Consider the following 26,477-nt stretch of genomic DNA (forward strand, 5'->3'; position numbering starts at 1 on the left):
TGTTAATTTCAGCGTTTACTAATACATTATTACAATCAAACGTATCACTGTTAACAGTAGTTAATGCACCATGAACTAACCTGAATAACTGTATGAACATGAACCAACATTAACAAGGATTAATAAATGCTGAAAAACTAAATTCTTCATTGTAAGCTAATGTTAGCTAATGCATTTACTAATGTGAATTAAGTGCATTTTATTGTCTTTCATTTAGACACAAACAATTTTTTTTTTTAAATGTATTAATAAGAAGCAAGGACAAAATTGGAAAATCTATATTCATAAATTATTCCGACTAGCCTTAAACTGTGTTTTGCTCTATTAAAATAAAGATTTGTGTCCTTTCAATGTTTTATCTTTGCATATTTGTGGAAATAATTTAAAAGATGATCCACTCTCTGACTCACCATTGTACCAAACCATGAAGATTTTAATACAGTACATTTATTTTTATTAACCTCATTCACAGCTCTGAATTTAAGATGAAGTTTGATTTGAAGTCTCTACTTTTGTGTCTAAAAACATGCTGAAGGAGACAAACGTGTAGTGGTAAGCTGGTCTCTCAGTCCGTTTTAATGGTTTAAGTGGAGTTTTTGAGCATCTGTCAGGCTGAGAGACCAGTTAAACAAGCATCTACTAGCAAATCAAAATTGAAGCTGTCCCTTCGAGAACATCGGGAACAGTACATGCTGTAAAACATATTCAATTTAGCACCGCATTAGGACACAACACATCTAAAAAACTGACATAAGGGACTTCAAATGAGTCCTTTAATCTTGTTTCATCTTAGCTTTAATCTTTTCTCCCATCATACATTATAGTTATTATCATGTGTTTGTTTCAGAGGAGGAGACTAACAGGTGGAACTGGTACCACTAGAACTCACACACACACAAATGCACACAGACACACACGCCACTCTCCAGGACAGCTGGTGTGCACAACACACCCCTCATGTCTCCATCGCCTCATCCGTGTTTTATTTTGCCCAGCAGTACCCGCAGACTGGAGTCTGACCATCAGACGAACATACACACACATATTGTGTCTCATTATCACCAGAACAGGTGTAAGAGATTGTGGAGTTCAGCCAGTATGACACGTCCCCATCAAATCTCCATAAGGTGGTGATTAATACCTATTAAACCACCTTTCTGCTGACATCCACCCATGAAACACGATCCGCACTTAATGTGAACTTGTTAAACTGAATGTTTCTGACACTGCCAGATATTGTATGAGGCTACGATTCATCGCAAAGGAAATGAATTGGAAGAGCATGACACAAGTGATCCTAGAATGAGAATTTTGCTCTGCTAAATGTTCTGAAATTTGTCTCTGACTGTGATCATAATTGTACAGTCACTACACTAGACAGAAAATGGAAGCTAGTTGAATAGGGATTATTTTACCCGTGATGTCCGTCCTTGCATCTTCTTCCGACTCTTTTCCCAGTAACCATCTCTGTGGCTCTCTGACCTCGGGAACATAGAAATCTCCCTGCCGGGCCAGTGGACTCATGTAGTGGATCACTCCAGCTTTGTAAATCTCCAGAAATGGATGTGCGCACAATTTTCTTTCCTTAAAGACAGAAGAAGAGAAAAAGATTTAAGTTTAAAAGACTTTTATTTCAACCACCACATACACTATCATTAAAACGTTTTGAAATTAAATTACCTTAAAAATCTTTTAATCTGAAGGGCTATGTTTAAACGTTTGAAATTGTTTTGTAGACCAAAACTTAAAGGGACAGATCCTTAAAATGGAAATTCTTTCATCATTTACTCACCGTAAATTTAGCTGTTCTGCTCAACACAGAGAAAGATATTTGGAAGAATGTTTGTAACCAAATAGTTCTGGGGCACTGCTGACTTCCATGGTAGGGATAAAGAACGAATGTGTTAGTCAATAGTGCCCCAGAACTGTTTAGTTTTTCACATTCTTCAAAATATCTTTCTTCTTGTTAGAATTTCATACAGATTTGGAACATCTTGTGGGGTGCGTAAATGGTGACAGAATTTTCATTTTTGGGTGAACTGATGCTTTAATTGTGCCCACATTGTCATTTCATATACTTATTTTATAGTTAAAAATTGTAGTTAAGAGATGGATGACTCGGACCAATGAAAAAAAAAAAATTAGCCAATAAGAGACCAGAATAGATGGAAATTTAATTAAAACTGTTAAAAAAGCATTCCGAGAAGTTGGCTAATAAAATGGCATCATTATGATTTTGCAATTAGATAATAAAAATGGATGGTTACTTTGAAGATATTAAAACATAACATAGTATTGGTTTCTTTTGGATCCTTTTAGTCACAACAAAATTCCTATAGTTACAATTATGAAATTCCATAATACAAAAACGTACTATTATTCTAAAATGTGAAAAAAAAGTTGACGGAAACAGATGCATCAAAATCCTATTCTAAGTGCATAAAAAATGCTCAGGCTAAAGAAACTATACATTTATTATACAGTCCTCTGAAATACATTGTCATATTTAAGTATCGTTGATTAAACGCAGTTGTTTAAATAACTGGTAAACCATTTATTTTCTAGTGCTTTCCTGCAGCTCCCCCAAAAACAAAGTAGTAATAAAAGAAAAGCAAAAAGGTAACAAAGAATAACCTTTGGGAGTAGAGAGAGTCTGTATAATTGTCTCTTGTACAACCAATTCCCTACACAGCAGTGATAGTTTCATGGATCTCATATCACTCGACTGTCTCACATAATAAAACCATTTCAACTTAAATCAATACCTCATGTCTATTTATTTAGCAACTGTGTGAAAAATTCAACTAATGGCAAGCGGATGAAACCTCTGCGGGATGGACGCTGACTCGAGTCAACAAGATAATTTTCCTGCTAACGCTGTTGCCTTTCTCTGGAGTGTCTGACTGTGTGTCTGTGAGAAAATGAGCATATACAAGGAAAAGTTGAAAAGCTAAGAGCGGGTTTTCCTATGTTCCCTGTGAGATTAGAGAGCTGTATCCACCCACGTCATCCTCCACTCGGTTTCTTTTTATTACTCTCTGCTTTAAAGATGGATGAAGCCCCCCCTGACCACTATATCTCTCTCTACCCCATACACATCCACTTAACATTTACCCCATTATTGTAAAGACATGTCGTATCAAAACTTGCATAGCATGCCTAATCTGAGCAGATTGTAATGAGCTCCAACAGAGAGTTTACAACCTCCTATTGAGACGAAATGTTGTGTTGTGTTGTGTGATCTGATATTAAAGTCAAATGAGCACTAAATCATAATCACGCAAACAGGCATTTGTGTTATGCACTATACAAAAACAGAGACGGTGTGCTAGTCGGGGATTATGATGCTGTCATTGTCACAGGTTCTATTCTCAGGAAACAGACAAACTGATATAATGTACCTAGGGATGGGTATCGTTCTAATTCAACAAATTTACTTTACATAACTATGCTTATTTGGCTGGTAGACCGTATTTCTTTTTTCCTTTCTGGTTTTAGGTTTATATAATTTAAGTACTATTTTCTAAGCAAGTAATATTTTTTTAATTATATTTTCTTTTTTTTTATAATTTTACTATCTTACTAAAGTAAGTAAATAAACTCATTGGCAGAATTATTAAAAACAATGTTATAACTTCTTCTCAAATAAAGGACTTTTATTTTGACAGGTTGCCGCGAAGTTGTGTTTGACGGAAGCTTCCTCGTTGTGAAACGCGATGCTTTAATCCAAAACTTAAAATCCGCACACATCACATTATAGTCATTTTTTGTACTGTATTCTCTATAAACCACTGTTCCAGTCCTGTGTGAGTTTCACCTCAGGCAGTGTATAGTTAACAGTAGTCAAATGTAACATCAATATTCATTAAGCTGATGAATATTTGAAGATGATGTGATGAATATGCAAACCAGAACCCTTTTATGTAAGGGACAAAGGTGCAAAACACCAGGAAGACTGAGTGCCAGGTCGGAGAATTAATACTTGGATTAATCTGTTTGGATAAATCCTCCCTGCACAAATTAACTCAGTCTCCCTCCGCCGCACCCTCAAAAGATGCCATAAGAGACCCCTGATGTTTGTCGTGTATGTGTCTGGGACACCAGTGATGTCTGTGGTTCAGCTTTAATTGAATATTTCTCTCACCATCTGTTCTTCTCAGACATGGATTTTAACACCTGTACCTTGCTGAAATTGTATATATACAGTAGCTGTATTGATACGGCCAGTCTGTCTTTCTGTCCCCAACATTTTATTTTTTGGTCATAAAGGCTTAAAACGGTTCCCCTTTGGTGGAATGAACTATCAACCTCCACCCGAATCGCTGGATCCTTCACAACTTTCAAAAAACAGCTCAAAACATACCTGTTCTGCATTTATTTGACCAAACAATTACTCCGTCTCTCTTTCTGAGTTGCAAAAATAATATATAAATGTTGTTGTTAATTCTTTTATTTGCTTACTCCAGCTTTAATCCTCCTACTAGCATGGCCTTGTAAGCTAATGGTACCGTTTAGCGTGTTGACAAAATGTTTATATGCTCCCCTACTTGTAAGTCGCTTTGGATAAAAGCGTCTGCCAAATGAATCAATGTAAATGTAAAACAACGTAATAGTGAGAAAAACAGAATTTATGGGTTCACTGTCCCTTAAAGAACTGAAGAATAAAAATGCACAGATGAGCAAATTTAAACAATGTGTGCTGACTCATTGATTTGCACACTTTCAATACAAAACTAGGCCTAGTGTTTAACTATCTACACTCATCAAATGTCAGCTAATTTATCACTATTAAAGGTTTTTCTTTAAGTCAAGGCAATACAACTTAAAAATGCTGATGCATAATCTATAACTGTATTGTTGCGTATTCTCCAGTGGGATTTTGTAATTGGTTTGGCTGAACTATTGATTGTGGATAATTGCAGCACCCTGCGCACATCCCCGTGTGTCCCTCTGCAATAAAAACCGAGCTGCAGGCTAAAAACATTTCCATCATCATCATTGCAATAATTGTCAGGTGAACACACATTATAAGCTTCACGCTTCTTTCTCCTTAAGCATCAGCTGTAGTTAATTAGGATGTTCATAGGGCCCCGACATTAAGCAGGATAAAATACACCCGTCCGGATGAAGTTCCTCCCAAAACATACATTCTGTCATCACTTACTCGCCTTCTTGACATTTCAAACCTGTATGACTTCCTTTCTCATGGAGAACACAAAAGAAGATATTTTGAAGAATGTCGGAATCCAAAAACTGTTCCCATTGACTTATATTGTATGAACACTTTTGCAAGTCAACGGGGACCAACGGTATTCATTTACCAACATTCTTCAAAATATCTTCTTTTGTGTTCTCCAGATGAATGAAAGTCATTCTAACAATGTATTGTTTATAGTCTTGATTTATAGACCCTTAACAGTGGACACTAATAGACAATAGACTAATAGAAAAAATTCACATGCATTTTGCAAAAGAATTCAAACATTTTCTAAATCAAGTTACTGTTTCTGGGATAAATCCTATTAAGAAAACTACAATGGGAGTTATAAAGATAAAATCAAATCAAAGAGAAAGATACAACACTGAATATTCATTCAGGAATTAATTAACAACTCATTCCACAAAGCATTATGAAAAACCTAATCCTGTACGTTTGTATTTTTTTAATGTGTTTCCTTATCATGACTGTACATTCTCTCCCATGTAGTTCATTCAGCGCTGCAGAACAAAGCAAATAATCATCACTCCTCAATCTCTGTAGATTGTAGCTCTCATTAGCAGGTCTTACATCTCCATATGGCTCACACGCACAACCGTCTTAAGCATCTAAAGGTGAGACACTGGATGATCGTTTGCAAACAGAACTGATGTAAAAGAATGGCACACGATAATGCACAGACAAAAAAAAGCAAAGACCCTCACCGCATACTCTAAGACGAAAGCAAAACAGATGGAGAGGAGAAAGAGCTTGTGGAGTGAGCCAGAGACGAAGATGAAAAGCTGTCAGAGTTTCTCATCCAAATTCAAGAGGAAAGCTTCAATCTCACACTGCTGTTCTTCTCTGTTTTTCCTTATAATTAACGTTTTCCTCATATAGATTCTTGCCTGCTCGACCCAAAGAAAGCCAACAAAACAAAGGGCACACGGAAATTTAAATCACTTGACAATAGCACAGAGAAAATCTTGGGGTTGCTGACTGTTTTGAGATTAGTTTTCAGGTCTGTTTTCGGTTAAAGATTTTCAGAATTTCTCTTTTGCTCCATCAAACAGTTCTAGCAAGAGATGTATTATTTATAAGACACAGTTGTATTTAATCTCGATTATTTCTCCAAGACAACAATGAGAGATCTCCTTCAAATGTACTTTTTTCTCAGATTTCCTCCAGTCTTTATTTATCAAATCCTTCCAAGACTGCATCATTTTCAGTCCTACTTCTATATCCTCCTGAGGTACGAAAGGGAAACTTCTGAACATGTTTTTGGGAGACTACATCCAAGTAAACGATACTATGAAATCAAATAAATAGCTAAACCACGCACGGCGTCTTCAAAGAAAAAGACCGTTTCATAGTGATGGGACACTGAGCATCCTCACAATCATGACGGAGTGTCTCACAAGGGGATAAAGATAAAACGTGGTGAGACTCAACGTTACAGAATAATGAGTGACAAGTGGAAAAGAGCCCTGTGGTGACTGGTAGGGAAGCCCATCAAATATTTGTTCTGTGATTGAGTAGCTTTAACATTGTTTCGGACGTCCCTCTATTGCAATCCAAACACAATCTGAAGTCTAGGATCTTGTTTTTCTTCTAGAAAGAAAATTGTCACCAGGGTTAAAACAACACATCGTGTTTATGTAAAAACCTACAGCTGTAAGCAGATTTTAAGAGAAGACAAGTGCATATCAGACAAATCAGTATTCCAATAAAACAAAAAGAAGACAATACAAAGCTATGAGACTAGCCTTGTTTATTGGCGTGTCTTCTAGAATTGAATTACACACCTCATCCAGGATTGCAAAGATGGTACAGAGTTACAAAGGACAGGGTTTTATACATCTACAGACTATTTAGTATACATTTTAAATTTATCGTAAATTTCTTATTTGTTCCTGGAGTGGACCATCACTGCTCCAGTTTCCATAGTAACAGCAAATTCCCTGGTTTAAGAAAATCCTCTTCAGGATTGTGGGTAGTGAAGTTTATAACTAGGATTCTGAGTATTAGACATTTTAGAATTTTACAAAAACATGAACCATCGCTAAACCTTAATACACATGACAGATTTTCTTAGTATGGTGGAGTACGTGCGAGTATCGCGTCGGGTCTTCCCAGCGTGTGAGCTACAGGGGTCAGCGTTAATGTAATAAAGGAAGAGAGGCACGGAGACAAAATCAGATATCACATTATGCAAATCAGTGAGGAAATTATAAGGACATGCTAGCTTCCAGGGTCAGCGGGAAATAAACGTTGAAATAAATGCCACATGTTTGCGTTGACAAAATTTGTTGAAACATTTTTTAAAAAGAAATTTTCTGCTTCCTCATTTGAAGCTGAATAAGTGCTGCCAAAAAATGACTCAAGCTGTAAACGGTGCAAATAAATCTCTCACACACATAGAAAGTATCAAAGGAAACGGAAGGTCAATCTGGTCACCATCATCACAGAGAAGACCGCAGAGAGAAAAACATTATTGATGTATTTATATAAAGTGGCACACACTCTCTCTCTTTCTCAGACTGAGTATGTTTTTTTATATAAAAGCAGATAAGGGCTTTCTTCCTTTATTAAGTTACTTCCCTGAGGATAAACATTTGAAGAAACCGACGGAGGAAATCCCTTTCCATACATAGCCCACACTTTTTAATTCCTTCAGCTAAATAAACAGAAGTGTACAGAATAAATTTAGGTCTGTGAAACAAGACCTTGTGGCCTAATGTACGAATGTTCTGTCCAAAATAAAGAAATCATTATTAACTGAACTAAACACAGTTCTCAAGTAGTAGATTCGAATTTTACCACACATCCCTTCCAAGTAAACTTGACAGGAATATGCTATAGCCAATTTAAAGGGGTCATATTGGGTGAATACGTGTTTTTCTGTTTCTATGGCGTGTTATAAGTTCCCCATGCATGTATTAGACACGTAAAACTGCATGTTCCAAATATTGTAAGAGCCTTTACATTTCCGTCACACACTTGCAGTTTTTTAAATCAATCACTACGCATTGGTTAACTGGCCAATCATAGCACACCTCGCTTTTCAGATGAGCTTTGTTACAAATCTGTGTGGTGAGGCAAAGAAGAGATAGAAACATTGTGTATACTTATTGCATTACATCTAAAACACACCATGATATCGTTTTAGCCGTGTCATATGACCCCTTTAAAAACATATTTTCAAACGAATTAAAAAACAATTTTCTCCAAAAAAAGTAAAACATTACACTTTTTGCATTACAAAAAGTAGCACTCCATAAAGCATTACGCCAATGTGTTTAACCAAAAACAAGAGATGCACTGATATATAGGCCAATAATCGTATTGGTCGATAAGAGCTATTTTTCACACTATCGACCAATAGTTTAAAAACAGCCGATGATCAGGACGGATATATCCCGCCAATCAAAAGAGGACAGGAAAATGAATTTGTGTTCTGTTAATAGAAAATGTTAAGAAACAGCACCAGTTTCAATATAAGTCATTATATTAATAACATTCAGAAAGTTACGAAATATTAATTTAATCATTCAAATCACTATGGGCAGATATCACTCTGAATACTCTGTTATTGGTGGAGAAATTTAGTATTGGTGCATCTCTAATAAAAACTTTCACATTCACCAAATCTCCCATTTAAATTCACAACAACTGTCCTCAATTCTCAAGACCCATCATATCCGAATATCCCTTAATAGATCGCTGTCGACCATTGGACTGGAATTCTTCTGCTTGTCTTCACACCTGCTCTTGCCGTCCTACTGTAATGACAGTAATCCACAGGATTACAGGGTGGACAACTGCCAAACATCAGGGAAAAATACAAGGGACAGTCAACAATTGTGTCTTTACCAGCATTGGACGGCCCTTACCATTATGTACCATTTAATTTCTAAAAATACATTGACAGTCTTACAGACGTTCTTCTCTTGACACTTTTACAAACAGTTTCAAAGTAATATTCTTTGCCCCAAAAAAGTTATAATTTAGAAAAAGCACTTTAAACTGTACATGCTGCTATTTAACAGATGAAAAAGATGTTTAACATTTTCAAAGGTGCCGTGGGAAGAACAAACTACGTGCATCTACACAACAGAATGATAATATAACACACTGCAATATAATATATAATGTCTGTAGGCGAGTTTCTGTAACAGAATTTTTGTGGAGTCGCATGAAGTCTACCTCAATAAAAAAACTCACACACAAACGCACCGACTTCAACAACAACTTTCTCAGAAGAGACTTGCTTTCTCAGATTAGTGTGGACTATTTGCGCCAGCACAATACATTAAATTAGTCCTCCCTAGTAAATCACTGACCCGAGGAGGACGTCCCAATGTTTGGTCTTTTGTCACAGCCATTTCTTAAGCTAAATGGTTCTGGTGTCCTCTAAGCTCCCCTGAGCCTCCGAGACCCAAACCTCACAGTCCGCTGCTCCTAAATTTCATTTCAGGTCTGGCCGAAAATCCCTCGACAGGAGACGAGAATGAAAACTTGAATTTGCATGTGTTATCTTGAAGGAGGGCTTGAAAGGTCCTGCGGGGTCTTCTCCGTCATCTCTTGACTGGCAACTATCCCTGATGTGAAAAATGGCCAGCGCAAGCAAAAAATGATTAAGAGAAGTCTAGTTAAATCTGGATGTCTCAGACCATCAATAAAGCTCAAAAGCGGCCATTTCTTATTTGCTGAAAATGGCCACGGCCTGTCAGAAAGATGGTCCCTGTGATAAATGCAGCCCTGGAGAAAAACCCCGACAGAATTCCAGATTAGGTAAAATACAGGTGTTCATATTTCACACAAGACAAGATAACAGTAGATTTTAGTGGGCAGACGGGAAGAAGGTATTTCTTCACACTATACTACACCGTACATGATTATTACGTGGTCCAAGATCTCCCCAAAGTGAGCATCAAACGCTTTACAGTTGAACGCTGTTATCTGCAGGGGAAGCTTCACCAAATATTGAATACTGTAGACAGCCCATAATTTCAAAACTTTCTGATTTCAGTTCCACGGAGAGCTCCAACGATTGTAAATTCATCTTTTCATCACTTTAAAAACCTCCGAGATAAAAGTTATAAATCAAAAAGTGAGGAAAAAATCAAGGGCCTGGTTACCAAGGAAAAAATCAGACAGATTTACATAGAGATTAGATCCTTTGATATTCCACAGGGACGGAGGGGAAGAGGGAAGTATCCAAAGACACGGATCTGCTGAGAAAATCCATCATTAGAGGTTTACTCAGAAAGAGAGGGAAGAAAATCAGTGTATGTCATTAGGAAGTGATTCCACACTTCAATATGGGCCTCGAACTCACAATAACCTACTGAACAGAGAAGCCCTTCCATTAACATCTCAGCTAATCTTATATTATAGACAACTCGATACTTTGACTCGGATCTATTTATGTTTTTGTGTCCTATTGTGTGGCGGATATAATGTTTGTTAACTACATGGAAACAATTACGATTTTAATCACCACCTTAATATGCATTCCTGCATTGCTTTGGTAGTATAAAGACAACTAGAACTTAACATGGCAATGAAGTTACATTGAAGCGTCTGGCCTTACGAAAAAGTACCATTTACTTACTGTAGTAACCATAGTTTAACATGCTATTTGTTGTCAAACTACTGTATAGTCATACAAATGGCAATTAATCCACCAAAATCTAAAACTATTTAAACATTTCTGTTTATTTAAACCAAATATTGGTCTAAATATTATTAGTAAAACGTAATAATTTCGTATGTGAAATGAGAAAAGTTACGTCAACAATAGACTGAAATAAGTCTGGGGCACTTAAATTATAAACTGAACATAAATAAAAACTAAAATATTTATTAATAACTAAAATTTATAAAGAAATTGTAACGAGGAAGGCGGGACAAGAGCTGTGAAGCAATGAGGCGGGCTGGTGGTGTGAGTGATAGTGGGAAACAGCTGTGCGCACAACGGTCCAGCATATCTCACGGAGGAGATCGGGAGCAGAAGAGAAGGAGCGAGAGGACTGCTGACGAGAGAGGACCGAGCCCGGACACGTGTTACCTTTGTGTTTATGTTATTGGAGTCGGCAGTCGACCGTGAGGTGGCTGCCGACCTTTTACTTCCGTGTTATTGTTTGTTTATTTTGATTAAAGTTTGTTAAATGTTCGCTGGTTCCCACCTCCTTCCTTCCCTACTTTGAACTGTATTACAGAAATATAAAAAATAAACAAATAACAATGACAAAAGAAAATAGCTAAACGTTAATGTAATATTTACAAGAAAACTAAAATTCTGAGGTAACTTAATATATTAATAAAACGATAAAACGAACGAAAAAGTATAATACCTAAAACTGTTGCTGATGCATGATATATGTGCCCCAATATACTGGTAAGACAAAAAGGGAAATATTAATAACCATAATAATAATAACCATTATTATAAATTTTGTGTTTACACAACAAACATGATAACCAACATGTTTACAAACACTCTGCCTCCCTACATTTCTATTTTGAGTGTGATGCATTGGCAAAAAAAAGAGAAAACGAAAAATAAGCAAAATTAAAGATTCATTTTTCTGACCGCGTTTTTTATTTTATTTGAACAGGCATCACAATAATATCATTGATTTTTGAACACGGTAGTTAGAATATGACATTTTGGGACAGCCCTGGGCCTTGACTGAAAATGAACAGTTGAAGTGACGCTTTAGACAAGCTAAACATGCATGCAAAATCTGACACGTTATGGAATGCATGAAATCCAGTTTACGTGGCTAGGCGCTTACTCTGATCCTGCAGAGAAAATTAGCAAAAACGCTAAAGACCGAGGATGCACACAAACAATGCGAAAAGCCGAGAACCGATAGTTAATTTTCACCTCATGGGTCAGAGTCCTGTTTCATTTACACCTCCCTGAATTCCACAATCCCACACACAGTCCACCCCACCTCAGCTGGACCTCACAACACACCGCCACGACACATATTGCTCTGCTTGCCTCATCTGTTCTCACATATGCCCAAACAGCATCCATACACCACAGTTTAATTCATCTAATCTAAAGCTCTGATGCGCTCTGTGTTTGTGCCACTTAGAATCTATTTCCACAATCACTTCGAGTGTTGAAAGAATCCTCAGTGATTTAGGGGTTGATATTGTGTCCATCAAAAGCTGATTATTGAGATTACAGGTCTTTGGCGGGTTGCAAGAAACCCCTTATGCTAAGAAAACCCTTAGTGACAATACTGTTAAAATTAGACTTTTCCTTAACTTAAAGTCCGGGCAAAGAGAATTCTGAGAATTGTTTCTAAACAAATTGTAAACGTTAGAAATGTATTGCTGAAACACATTACAAATACTCGGATGTAATACTGAATTGTAGAGTTAAACCGTTTTTTCACCAATTCTCTGTTCAGGGTTTTTTGGGCGGGGCTAAAACAGGGGATCGATGTCGCAATGGAGCGACCGAGCATGCATGGCCCCTCCCTTATCAATAGAGCGCCTAGTATCAGGCGTCTTCTCAATCACAAGCTCATGGTTGCGACGTGCATGAGGGATCGATGAATATCAATATCAATTGAATTCAAATCCTCCAATAAAAATCTTCACATAAGCATACTGGGGACTCGTGACGTCAGTGGGCGTGGCTTCAGCACCAACTGCAGACACGCCCCTAGCGTTTGAGATCAGAGAGTCCCGATTATTTTTCCAAGTTTTTCCCACACTTTTCTATTGTGTGACAATCTCAGAACACATATTTTAATGTCACTTTACGCGGGTTTCTTGCAACTGGACCCTTATTCCTCGGCTTGCTTTTACAGCTTGACTGACACACACCTCTCAGGCCATGAGGAAAAAAAATCAGACCCCGGCTGGGCTTTATAAAAGATTTTATAATGTGTTCATCCACCCTGTCATTTCTACACGACAACGACACCATAAAGTAGAATCTTCTAAAAAGAAAAAAGTCAAATAATCTATTTTCGACAGCACAACCAAGCAAATATCATCTTGCCCTTCCTTTTACTAATTTTGGATTCATCTTATCTTAATTCTCAGCCACTTTCGCACAGAGGGCTGATCAATCATATTCAAATGTGACATTTACCTCTCGCAAATGTTCCCCGACCCCCTCGGGCTCAGGGACAAAAGTCATGTTTGAACTGGTGGAACGGAACGGGACGGCCAGCGGGACATAATGGCGTCCCTCTCGTGGCCTGACCAGACATTCACCACCAGCAAACATATTACATGGCTCTTGCAGGCACACGCACACATCGCAGTTCTCTTCCTAACTTTGCCAGGGACATTTTTAAGTAAGCTTCCCAACTTCTCGTTTTTTAATTACATCTGACATCTTTGAATGTCACAGGTGAAAAGATTTGGAGTGAAGCATTATTTTATTGGATGCTTTACAAGATCTACGATCAAAATGTCAAAATATGATCAAGTCGCATTACAAGAAGACAATATATGATGGTGGTATTATTTCTGTCAGTCATACTAGAGATGAACCACAACCACAATCTTTGTTGTCTCCCAAGTTACTGAAGAAGCGCAAAGGATGTTGGTTTGATGCCCAGGGAACATACCTACTGTTAAAAATGTACCTTTAATTAACTGTGAGTCACTTTGGGAAAGGTGTATGCCAAATGCATAAATATAAATGTAAAACATACTGTAAATTATTATGAAGCATTGTTGTCCAAACAGAGCCATTGAGAGAGAAGAGTCACGTCAATGGAACAGTTTTTTAACAGCAATGGCGATTCATGGAGGCTCTCAATAGCTCTCGGAAGTTCCTATTACGCATGGAGCTGCGACTAAACAGACCAACTGAGGAAAACTTTCAACCCATTTAAAGACGAGAGCCATTTAATGAATAAAAAAATGAAAGAAATAAAGCATTTAAAGAGAAAACATAAATTCCTGGAACTATCTGAAGGCTCCATAAATGAGGTGACGCTTCAGCGTTTTGGACTTCCTTTGACGGAACTCTCTCTCTCAATGGCTCTGGTCCAAAGCAAAGATCAATCAAATCACGTTTAGTTAGTGATAGTTCAGCCAAAAATGAAAATTCATTCATTCAATTTAATCATCCATTTTTCATTTCAAACCTGTATGACTTTCTTTCCTCTGAAGAACACAAGAAGATATTTTGAATAATGTTGATAACCAAACAACATCGGACCCCACTGACTTCAATTGTATGGACAAAAAACACATTTCTCTAAATATCTTCTTTAGTCGTAAACTGATTTTTAATGACATGAGTGTAAATAAATGATGACATTATTTTTTTATGGGGGGTAAACTTTCCCTTTAAGTCTATTGCTTCAGAGTGCCTCCACTTTAATTTCAGAAAATATCCCAAATGTATTAAAAGTGTTGCTTCAATTTATTAATACTTTTAAGCAACAACATTTGAGACTAACTACATATCAGACTTTCAGAGGACCCTTAAAGCAATAAAATTATGTTAGTAATTTCTGACCAGCTTTTATCAACTAAACGTTACAAACACGGTTCTTTGGACATTAACTATTAATGCCATGGTATTGTTCGCAAAAATAAAAGCAACATTATAATAATACTACTGCCAGCTAAAGCCGATCTGACCGTTTTAAATACTGAACGCTCTGGGGTAATAATAAGTGCTAATGATTCAGGAATTTAAGGTGACAAAGAAAGTAAACTAATGCATAATTCATGGCACGGGGGAACAGCAGAGCCACGGGTGGTGACAGCTGGAAAATAAAACCAAGAAAAACAATTCAAAACAATAAGCTCAAGTGTCTGCAGCAAACCATAAAGATCCCTTCATTTCTATTAGAAGCATGTGTTTTCGTCTTCTACGCTACATCAGACAGACGGCGAGTGGGTCACAGACAGCTTGGGCCGTCGGTCAGGAAGGCCATATGGTTGAGTGGGCAGCAGACTGCCTAAAGAGGGAAACACAGAAACTCTGGCAGTGGTAAAGGCCAGTAATGTCAATACACACGGCACACGGACGTACCGGCGGTCCAGTCAACCTTTCAGGTCCACCATGTGTCCTTCTGTGCCCTTTACCGGCAATGATCCTAAACCCAAGCCTGCAGGGGGACCATACATGCCCTCAAGCACAACAGCTGTGCTGTCAGTCTCTGTGGATGCGGAGGGCATTTATAGCATCACGTGAATCACTTCTAATCTATTTTAAAAAAGTTGTATTGCATTACTATGTACTTTAAATTATTGAGACTGTTATTGAGAAATTATTTACATTAATATGATGCTGAAAAAAAGAAGAAAAGATCCAATCTGATCTGAGGGGAAAATGCAAAAGTTCAACCCCTAAACCTAAGCGAGGAGCGAAAGCAGCTTGTACAAGAAAGTATGAATAAGATCGTATTCATTTATACAAAGTTCATTCCAGATTGCCACATTGTGTTGAGTTCTAGAATCGAATAGTCTTTGGTTCATTGTATCTTGAAAAATGAAAACTTTTTCATAATTTACTCATTCTCATGTCATTTCAAACCTGTATGACTTTTTTTTCTGTAGAACACAAAAGAAGATATTTTGAAGAACGTTGGTAACCAAACAACATTGGACCCCATTGAGTTCCATCGTATGAAGACAAGAACACTAAAATATTTCTTAAAATATCTTCTACAGTAAAAAGCAGTCATAATAAAATGAAGGTGAATAAATGATGACAGATTTGTCATTTTGGGTAAACTATCTCTATAATATTTCTAAGAACTTTAACAGGCTGACTGTAATCTAGACTTGAACAAGTGCACTGTAAAGTGCTTTGGATAAGCATCTGCAAATCCATAAAAGTAAATGTAAATAACTGCAAATCGTTCTCTCTCTTGCTCCCAGCAGTGGCCTGAACCATAAAACCATAATGAAAAAAACGCTTAAGTCTGCAAATAATAGTTATTTAAATGAAGTTCGGCCAGTCTAGACAGTAGCTTGTGTGAATTGCTTCACGCACTCGACTAATATGACGCCCCTTCACCTGAAATACCAAACAGCTCATTAAGAAACCTTGCAACCGAGACACAGACACTCTCTTGTCGATTTGACACAGCACTGAAACACCCAGTCAGATCTTAATTAAACTTCCTTGTGATGTATGCATTGTGTAGACTGATGATACGCTTTCTAGATGCATTTCTCCTGCAGGGCGTAATAAAAAAACAGGAGCTTTTCATGAGCAAACAGCAGGAAGGTTTGGTTCATGTTGTCCTTCTTCTCCGATAATCTTTAGCGGGGGCTTTTGAGCTAAAATGTCACTGTGGCATTTGGCAGAGCATTTCTCCTGGTCTAAGAAGTTCATGGCCACTTTGCTTGTGGTCTCATTTTAACACGGTACGATCGAGAGATGAGATAGAGGCAGAGAAGAAGGTGCATCATAATTCCAAAGGGTGTATTTGACATTCTGATTTACAGACTGTCTGATATCGCGCAATATATTTAAAAAAAACAAAAGGCGACGGTTGAAAGGATGCGATCGAGAATTTGGAGTAGTTTGAATGAATACATGTTTTTATAACACCATATCAAACAGGAACAAGACACCCTGACAGCAAAGTTATCAACACAATCTCACACGGAAAACAACTACTTTATGATCTGGCTAATTTGTGTGAATACGAAAGTTATTAAGTTATATAAAACGCTACTTTTATACAACCAAACAGACTTTTTCAATCAAATAAATCTTTTTTATAATTTTCAACAGATATTTCAGCCAACAATAGCCAACTAAATTAAACAGTCTTACTAAATGAGCAAAGCTCATTCACATCTTGCATTCTCTGTGATTCACTTTAAATGATTCGATGATCTCCACTTGTAACTGAAAAGTTCAATAGTTTATGAATCGGTTCAAATGAGTCATTCATGTGCGAGTCGTTCTGAACGCAATGTGTGTTCATGCTGGCGAATTCGCTGTGCACAGTATACGCCGATTCATTGATCCATCTGCAAAACTAAAGACATTACAATGATGTACGTCATGTTTATTTACGAAATGTCAAGAAATGAAACGTACCGTCAAACACAAAACTCTATTTAGCGCCTCAGTGTGCCGTAATGCAGCAACGTCAGTTACAAATGAAAGTCTGTTAAATACATGCAACATTTCTTGTAAAGACACCCGATAAAATTTTGTTGAGTCTGAGGCGGCACGACATTTGACGGAGGCAGTCGCCACCAATTTCTCTATGCAGTAAAAACCCTGTTTTTTGTACAATTCACAACATAAAAATTCATAACTATTATAGAATAAGCCACCTCCTAAAATTCAGTTTTTCTGGTTCTTTTTATGTATTTAACATAAATTAAGTTTCAAAAAAGGTTTATTTAACATTATGAGTAATTTGGAAATGCTCTGTTAGTTGTATTTTCTTCTAACACTTTTGTAGTGTTAAAAAACTGAAACCAGTGCATCTGGACCAGAGTTCTTTATGTCTTGCAAAATGCTTTATATTATTATTACAAATGTCGAGCAATTATTCAATCACCCATTTTCTTAGTATGTTGTACCATTCGAACACTTTCTGCACCACTAACAGCTTTAAATCTTCATGAAATCTTTAGATGATCGTAAACAAGCTGCACAAGCAGTTCAGGAGTCGTTGTTTCTGCCTAGAAAATTCCCTCCAAGCTACTCGGATGACACCTGTGCTCTGCAATTTCCAAATAGTGTCACACATTCTTCAATTATACTGACAGCATGGCTCTGACTGACAACCATCATTCATCACAAGTAAAATATGAACTTTCTCCCAAGCAGTCTGAAAAAGGTTCTCTAGCAAAATGTCACTGTATTTTAGACTACTCGCTCATAGATGCCAGGTCCCTGCTAATGAAATGCCATCCCACAGCATGACGCTACCTCCACCATGTTTCCTCCTAAGTGTTTGAGGAGTTAGATTTGTTCTATAAACATGTCACATTTAACTTAAACTCTTTTTATGGGTCACTAGCTATCATGCGCCAAACAGGCTTTCCTAAAGTTACTTTAGAGAAATGACTACATTTGCATGAGCTTCCAATTTCAGAGCATTCAAAAAAACTGATGCTTGACCTCTTTTTAGCTAATTCACCTGCTGTGACATTCAAACACTAACATATCTGCATTATTCATGCATTTGTTTTTCTTATGTTCTTTAGTCTAAATATTCGCAGCTATTTATTATAAATTAACATATTTTTCAAATATTTATATTTAAGCACTCAAGATATACATTTATTTAGTATGTTTGTTTCATAGGATCAAACCCACATCCAGGAACACATTTGCAACTTAAAGGTGGGGGTGGAAAGACCTTACATAATGAAGCGTTATGTTTTTATTACCTTAGAATGAACTATTTCTATCTAAAACTGCAGGTCCCCTTACATGGAATTTGTCACGTTGTTTCTACTACAGTAGCCCTAAATGGTCAGACTGCTCTACAGAGCGTGTTCAGTAAGTACGTTATCTTGTTTTGCAAAGAAGCAAAAACGTGACGACATCTGTGTCAGCCACCATTGTGCTTCAAAAAGGGGGGGAGAGGTGGACTGAGCCAATTGTTGTAATTCGCAACCTCACCACTAGATGCCGCTAAAATCTCCATTATACTACTTCAAATAATTAAAAAAAGTTTAATCTAAAATATGTATATATTCTATATCAGTGGCGTAACTTTGTTTTGAAAAGTGGTGTGGACAAAGACGACACAAACAATACTTTAAAGAGTACCTAGCATATGGTAATTTAGGCTCTACTTTGGTTTATGGAGTGTCCAACAACAAGTTTATGTACATACAATGTGTTTAAACACTATAATGTCGTAATAATAGGCAGTTATTCGTACCTTACTTCTTGACTGACTCTCAAATGATTCGTTCCGCGATTCATCCGTCTAGGCCCGCCTACCCGCTAACCTTGTGTCATGTGATTTGTCAGATGGTGTAGTCTGTTGTCATTGTTCAAAGGCGTTCATCATTTGTCGGAAATGGAACCCCACTACCATCCTTACAGAAATACGGTTTACATGTGGTTGGATGTCATGTATATTATATGTGTAGCTAGAGATGGCGTCGATTTTACCGTACCAATTTGAGCCCAAGTCTGACGAGGAAGAAGACGCTAATCCACAACAAACTCCGCCACGACTGGAGCAGGATGTTTGTCAGTGGCAAGTGACAACTCTTGTCATAAAAACTCCCAGTGTGACAACATGCATGTTGTGCTTTTTCTCATCAATGAATTTTTTTTTCTTAAAATACTGTTAATACGTTAGTAATACTATTATTTCGTCTCAACTGTGCGTTGTCATGGTTCATAGAGCATTTCAGAAAGTCGACGTTATGAAAAATGATTGTAGTATCAGCCAAATATATCTATATAGGTGCACGTGCGGCAAATGTGTCAAAATGCAAAGTTAATAGCCAGATAAACAAACTGTAACACCCCAGAAATAACGCTACATGCTAATGTTAGCGTTATATGCATTACCTAAACACGGACATGAACGCGCCAAGATTATTAAAGCAATCTTCGGTGAAATGGGTGCACAGTACAGCCCTGGGGTTATACTCCTTTGGTAACATTTGAAAAACATTTTTCCCTCAGACGTTCTTCCTTTGGTAGTTGAAATAAGACGGACTTAGTTTCACACCGTAGAACACAGACTCTGGGGTGGGGAATATGTCTAGTGACGTAGATATGCGGGTGAACTATTCCACGTCTTGTTTGCGTGATTCAGAGTCAACTCCCATTTTTACAAGCAAATAACTTTGTTATTTCTTCACCTTCGGACTTACAACTTGGCAGACAGCTTACTTTCAAACAGGGCAACATAACAGACTGCATGAAATGTCATTTTCATGATCTCATGCTACCTACTCTTTAATAAATTGTTTCTGTTACAACTCGTTGGGAATATTCATGGGTGTCACAAGCAAGAAAAATGCAGGTGACTCCTCCTCCAGAAAAACAGTATAAAACTCCCTGAACTGTTTGTAAGTCGCTTTGATAAAAGCGTCAGCTAAATGACTAAATGAAAATTTTCAGTTTAAAAGCAATTTTTTCATCATTACGGTGTGTGTTTAACTTCTGCAGCTTTTAACCTAAACATCATCACAGCATACAAAGCACATGTAAGATTCTGAACTGGCATCTCAAGTGCATCTTTAGGTCACTTATGAAACGTACATTTGTAACTCTGACCATGTAAACTCATTTAGAAAAAGTTCAGACTTCCTTGTTTCCATTAAAGCGCACAAGATCATTTCAAATCATGCAGAGATAAGACGGATCATTAGGTTTCGCCTAATCTTACACCGTGCGTGCTGTCATTAAAGTGAGACATACCAAATAGGCAACAAAGAAATCAAAATGCACCAAACAAGATCGAAGTTAAAGGAAGTAATGAGCAAAGCGTTATCTTTGAACAGATAAACTGCTGCTTCCAGATCAATACTGACCAGCGGGGAGCAAGAAAACAGGCCCAAAACATCAGCTGTGTATCAGGGTAAAAGAAAGCGGACGACTAATACTGACCCAATATTGATCTCATTCATCCAGTCATGATCTGACTTCTCTCAGTATTCCTGACCGAGATAAGAACCACTGAGGTCTTGCGTGTCTGTGCGCACTATCTATGCTGTCCGGAGGTCTGACAGGTGTGATGTTTCCCAGAGGGCGGCATATGAGAAAAGGTCAGTTATATGTTGCCTGAAGTCAACTGACACTATGAGCTCCAACTGACATTAATGGCTGGAATACAATACAAAATATAAAAAATCTGAATAGATTTTTTTTCAACTAGACATCATACACTTAGAAACACACAAACTGATCAAATCTGAAGACTGCCACAGACTTTTTGCAACAAGTCTAGACTGAAAATCTGATCAAAAGTCTTGTAGTGTATTTTAGCCTTAATCTGAGGCTGGTAACACCTGTGGGTCGAGTTTGCATAAGAATTAGGAAGTCGATTTTTACATTTTCTAAAGAAAAAATGTGCTTTAGGCTGAACTAAAGCACGTTGGCACCCATTGTCAACAAAACACAGACATCAGTTTCACTCACCGTATCTGGTATCTTATAGCGCTGGGACAGCACCATATATAAGTTTCATACGATCTCCAAATCCAGTGTTATATCCACAGTATATATAACACATCAACCAAATGCAGTGAACAAGCAAACACCTGAACTTCGTGAACGTATGCTCTCTCTCCTGCTTACAAATGAAAGTGACGGCTGCACATGCTCCTTCTCCTGCTCTCTGTGGCCGTGCCGCGTGCTTTTCCGGGAGAATTGTCCAATAAGGGACTAAGAAAAGTTGCTGCAAAACAGTTTTATATGTTCGAAAAAAATCTTTTTGAAACCTGTGCGATCGCTGGGGGAGTATATCGAGCACAGAAATACTACGTAATGCGGCCAACTCGTTTTTTTGACAAGTTGACCATGTTAAGCATGAGAAGACAGCACGTTTAACAGTGTAAAGAAGTCAGAATGCATGACGCATCGTTGGAGGGCCACTTTAACAATATATCTCACGTATTTCAAATACAAATATTTCTATTTGCATTACTTTAGGAAATGAAGAAACAGGTCAAAAGTACAGAAAAGACGCCCTGTTTTTTTCACAGCTAAGAAAACAAGTTCAGATTCAATTTTAACCAATATTTGTACATGTATTTAGGAAAAGTTACAAATACATAATTTTTATGTGGTTAGCGCAGTTTTATTACAGTGGCTTGTCATATGCTGTCAGTCTTTCACATTGCTGTGCTCCTGATGCGCTTTTTTTTCAAATTCATCAGAAACTGGACTGGAATGACCACGCACGGACAGCCATATCGTACATTCACATTAAAAACACAAAGAAACGGGTCCGGTTGCCATAGGGATTCCTGTCCTCGTCAGAATTTGTATCTTCTCTGTACAATCTGCCCACAGAATCAGAGGGGCTTGAACAGAACACTGGGGACCAGGCTTTCGTCTCACATCACCAACTGCCTTGGAATTACTCATTCTAGCTGTACGCAGAGTTAAATCATCTGCAGCCCACACAAGTTACAGAAGGACGGCCGGCGCCATGGATTATTCATGATGTAGAATATTAGCCTTTCATTGTGAAGTACAAAGGCGACTGTTTAAAATGAGATTCTGCTCCTAAAAGTTATATTTAAGAGTGACATTGAAAATGCAGACTATGAAGAATCCAAACAGCGGAACGAGTGTAGGTGCTAAAATAAGTGCTCTGCGTTTGGCAGACTCCGGAGTGTTGATTAGGGCCGGTATCTACAGGTCTCTGGTGATTAGATGCAAATACTGTTGATGCTCGTATAGGAACTGTTATGTAATACAAACAAAGGATTTATGGATCTCAATTACAGAAAATGCGGTTGGAGACTTTGCTGTGGCTGTTTGTGAGGTTTGATTCAATGGGGCCATAGGGCCACGGGTTTTCTTTGTATTTTGTGTGTTATAAGTTGCTGTTGCATGTTTTAGACATGTAAAATTGTAAAAATTTAAGTGTCGGAACAAAAGATTCATTCTATCTAAAGCGAATTCTCACCCAGACCTGCTTAAAACGTAACCACACCCACAGAATAATACATCAGTTTGTGGTATGATTTGACTAAGATCGCCCAAAAGCACGTTCGGTACAATTGCTTTGTAACATGATGTTCCAGATTTGGTAAGAGCCGTTACATTTCCGTCACACGCTTGCAGTATTCGACCAATCACTACGCACTGGTCAGAGCCATTAAGGAGAGAGTTGTGTCAATTTCGTTGACTCCAATGGAAAGTTCTGGCATCAATAGTTCCCGGAAGTTACAAGTCAAGCATGGAGCTGTGACTAAACAGACCAACTGAGGTAAACTTCTAAACCATTTAAAGACGAAAGCCATTTAATGAATAAAAAATAAGTATTAAAGCATTTAAAGAGATCTATTCCTGGATCTATCTGAAAGCTCAGTGAATCACTTGACGCCCCAGCGTTTTGGACTTCCGTTGGCAGAACTTCTCTCTCTATGACTCTGGAACTGGTTAACTGGCCAATCATAGCACCCCTCGCATTTCAGAGAGGCGGGGCAAAGTGGAGAAACTAACATGAAAGGTAGGCTATGTGGAAATCTTAAATCATCTAAACATCGCATTACATCTAAAACAAATGATAACATTTATTTTAGCCGTGTCATATGACTCCTTAAAAAATACTCCTGATGTGACGCTGTGACTTTTATACATCTTTAGCTGTTGCTAACATGCAAAAAGCTAACATGATCTAGACATGTATTTGGATACCTTCAAAAGCCAAATGTATAGTAATATATATTTAAAAAAAGCTGTTTTTCATTCCGAGACATCTGGGAGCTCACGTATAAAACTGATTTCATCTTTGAAATATACAGATATCGTGTCAATGTTTCTTGAGGAAATAACATCTGGTTTGGTTGTTAGTTAGACCTTATGTGAAAGAAATGAAAGATGGGATATTTATCTATAAATAGTCCCTGTTGACATGATAAAACAAACGCCAACATACACAAATAATGACGTTACCAGCGGACGCAATTCAATCTTAGATTTCTTAAGCCTGCAGGTTGAGTAAATAAAGATTTCAATGAATAGCAGAAGGTAAACAAGCATGGAAAATGAAGACGGAAGGGTTTAAGGAGGTTTCTAGCTTCTAGTTTCTAATCTAGCAGCTGAGCAGACAGATCTTGAGCCTGGAGAGGAGGATGCTGGATCTGTTCACAGTGATTGTGAGGAGAGATGAGGGTTCAGATCTCACGTTTGATCCCAACACAAAGTATTAAAATTGGACACAAAACTCTTTTGACTTTCATATGAAAAATCATATAAATTTACATTAAAGCCAACGAGTTTCTTTCTTCTGTAGAACACAAAATAAGACATTTTTAAGAATGTTGGACACCAAACAACATCCGTCCACATTCACTTGCACTGTACGGACAAAGAATCACTCAAAATATCTTCTTTTGTGATCCACAGAAGAAAGAGTATATACTGTACAAGTTTTGATGGACATGAAGGTAAAAAAGAAGGCAGATTTTTTGGGGGTGAAACATTTCCCATGTTGATTTCTTTGCCCTCCTGTTCTGCTCTCCTTCTCTCTCTTTTTCTTAATTGCTATGATTAAATCTTCTGCTTAATAATTACTGTCTGTATCCCACCAGAAACACTGACAGACCAGGCATTGGTTTTTCAACAGGCTTCACGCTACAGTGCACCACTCACGCTGAAGAAAACGGAGGTACGGTGTCAGAATTTATTACACCATTGGGATGACTTGCACGATTCATCTTCGAAACACTGTGATGAACCAACTGTAGCTAAGTTTCCGTCCACACATACTTTTATGCTAATTACATAAAATATTATTTAAGAAAACACTCTTAGAATCGCACTTAAGATATAAGTTCCTATACACTAATGAAACAAGTCACGTGACTACACTAAGATCCAATAATTCTCTCAAAAAGCATCTTACATCTTTCTCTTGTCTCTCTAAAGGCTGTTGAGTTTTGTTTTTTTGTTTCACAACCAAATGGCCTTTTGTCTAGCCTAAGAAAAATTAACTATGGTTTTACTATAGTAAAAGTGTAGGAACATGGTTTGTATATTTGGATGTGACATCAGCTTTAACATTTGCCTGGAGCTACAGAACAAGTTTTGGGTTAAAACCTTACCCTGATGTAGGACTTGAGTTGCGGATAGACCCTCTGCACTCCCAGGAAAATAGAGAGTGGCGTTCGGTGAGGGAAGCAAGCTGTGACAACATGCGTGACCTCTGGGAAAGAGAAAACCCGGAAGCCGTGCTTCTCATACAGTTCCTTCTGTTCCTCATTGGGTCTCTCATCACCTTCGCTCAAAACGCTGCCCACCGCGTAACGACACATCTGTCGTGGAACCTACAACACACAGAACATACAATGATGCTCAGATTGCACAGCTGCCTATTAAAGCAACACTTTGTAGTTTTTTACACGATGAAATAATGTCTCTCAAGTATTTCAGTGGTAACACAACTCTTAACTGGACGAATTCTACTCACACTGATATCTGAACAGCCTCATAGCGGCTACAACCACGCACTGTAAATTATGAGTTGGTGTCTTTACAAACACAGCCCCGCCCATCCCCTGGCGCCGGCAAAGAGTGTCAAAAAGTTTCCAAACGACATTTCTGCATTCGCCGGTTTCATCAGTTTAGACAACAAATTCACGTTTATTGCGCTGCCCACGGGAAGCTATACAGTGACATTATTTACGACACTGGTAACAGACAATTGTGCTTATCAACCACAAGGGGGAGCCGTAAGCAAAAGTTCAATAGTGTGTCTTTAAAAAAAGCATAAATCTATCCATCAGATTTCTTCCAAAAAACTTTGAATTCACCCCTGATATTCATTTCCAAAATAATAAAGCCGTGCACAACACAAACCTCCCCCCGACTCCAATAAAACCCATCAGCTGCCTGCGGTAATCACCAAATATTTCCGTGCACCTCTCGTGGCGCTTATCATAGACAACAAATGAGCAGGAGCTCGATGTTCAAAGACTAGAGGGACCGTTGACAATTTAGTCAGTCACACAGAAAAGACGAACTTAATGAGAATAAACAAAGCAGCACATGAAATAAGTACAAAACAGGATGAGACGGTGTGCTACGAACAGGTGGCGTTGTGCTTTGATAAGCCTGTGTTTATTTGCACCCCGTCTGGCAGCTTTAAGAGGGGCGGACGGACGTCCAACTGTCACTTTAATATGCACTTCTTACGATTACATGCCGATGGAATACCTGCTTGCAAATGAGGACACCTGGGAAATATGAGACGGATTGCAAGACACCATCTCGGCTCTGGGTTCAGGTCCCATCGAGAGAGGGGCTAGACTGAACCGTGACAGATGAAGGCCTGTTTGGGAAAGAGGCTGCAAAAGTTTCAACAACATCCATCCTTTAAATTGGAGGAAAGTGTTCATTCATCTCAGTGTTCTGGGTCACTCTCTGCTTCCCGCTGAGCACGCCCGGGATAGATTGCACAGCAGGTCGTGAGAAATCTCAGTGAGGAAAGAAGAAGAAGAGAGGTTAAACTGTAGATCTCGCATACGTCTCGCATACGTTCGGGGTAGGGTATTGTGCCACATTTTTACTTCAGTATCTCACAACGTAGTGAAACATAATTCTTGGAGTTATTTGCTGGAGCCCGTGCCTGCGGGATGTCTTGTGTCCTGG

At 38.0% G+C, this 26,477-nt stretch overlaps 1 protein-coding gene across 1 annotated transcript in view; it reads right to left on the reverse strand.

Moving 5' to 3' along the window:
* LOC130410330 (testis-expressed protein 264 homolog) overlaps positions 1-26,477 on the reverse strand; it is a 36,105-nt gene that overhangs the window by 3,271 nt on the left and 6,357 nt on the right. Inside the window, exons 2-3 of the mRNA XM_056734938.1 lie at positions 24,932-25,153; positions 1,416-1,584 (exon numbers count right to left, since the gene is read on the reverse strand). Of these exons, the coding sequence (XP_056590916.1) occupies positions 1,416-1,584; positions 24,932-25,153 (391 nt within the window). The remainder of the gene's footprint in view (positions 1-1,415; positions 1,585-24,931; positions 25,154-26,477) is intronic.

This window comes from Triplophysa dalaica, chromosome 21 (genome assembly GCF_015846415.1).
Source record: "Triplophysa dalaica isolate WHDGS20190420 chromosome 21, ASM1584641v1, whole genome shotgun sequence".
Taxonomy (NCBI): Eukaryota; Metazoa; Chordata; class Actinopteri; order Cypriniformes; family Nemacheilidae; genus Triplophysa; species Triplophysa dalaica.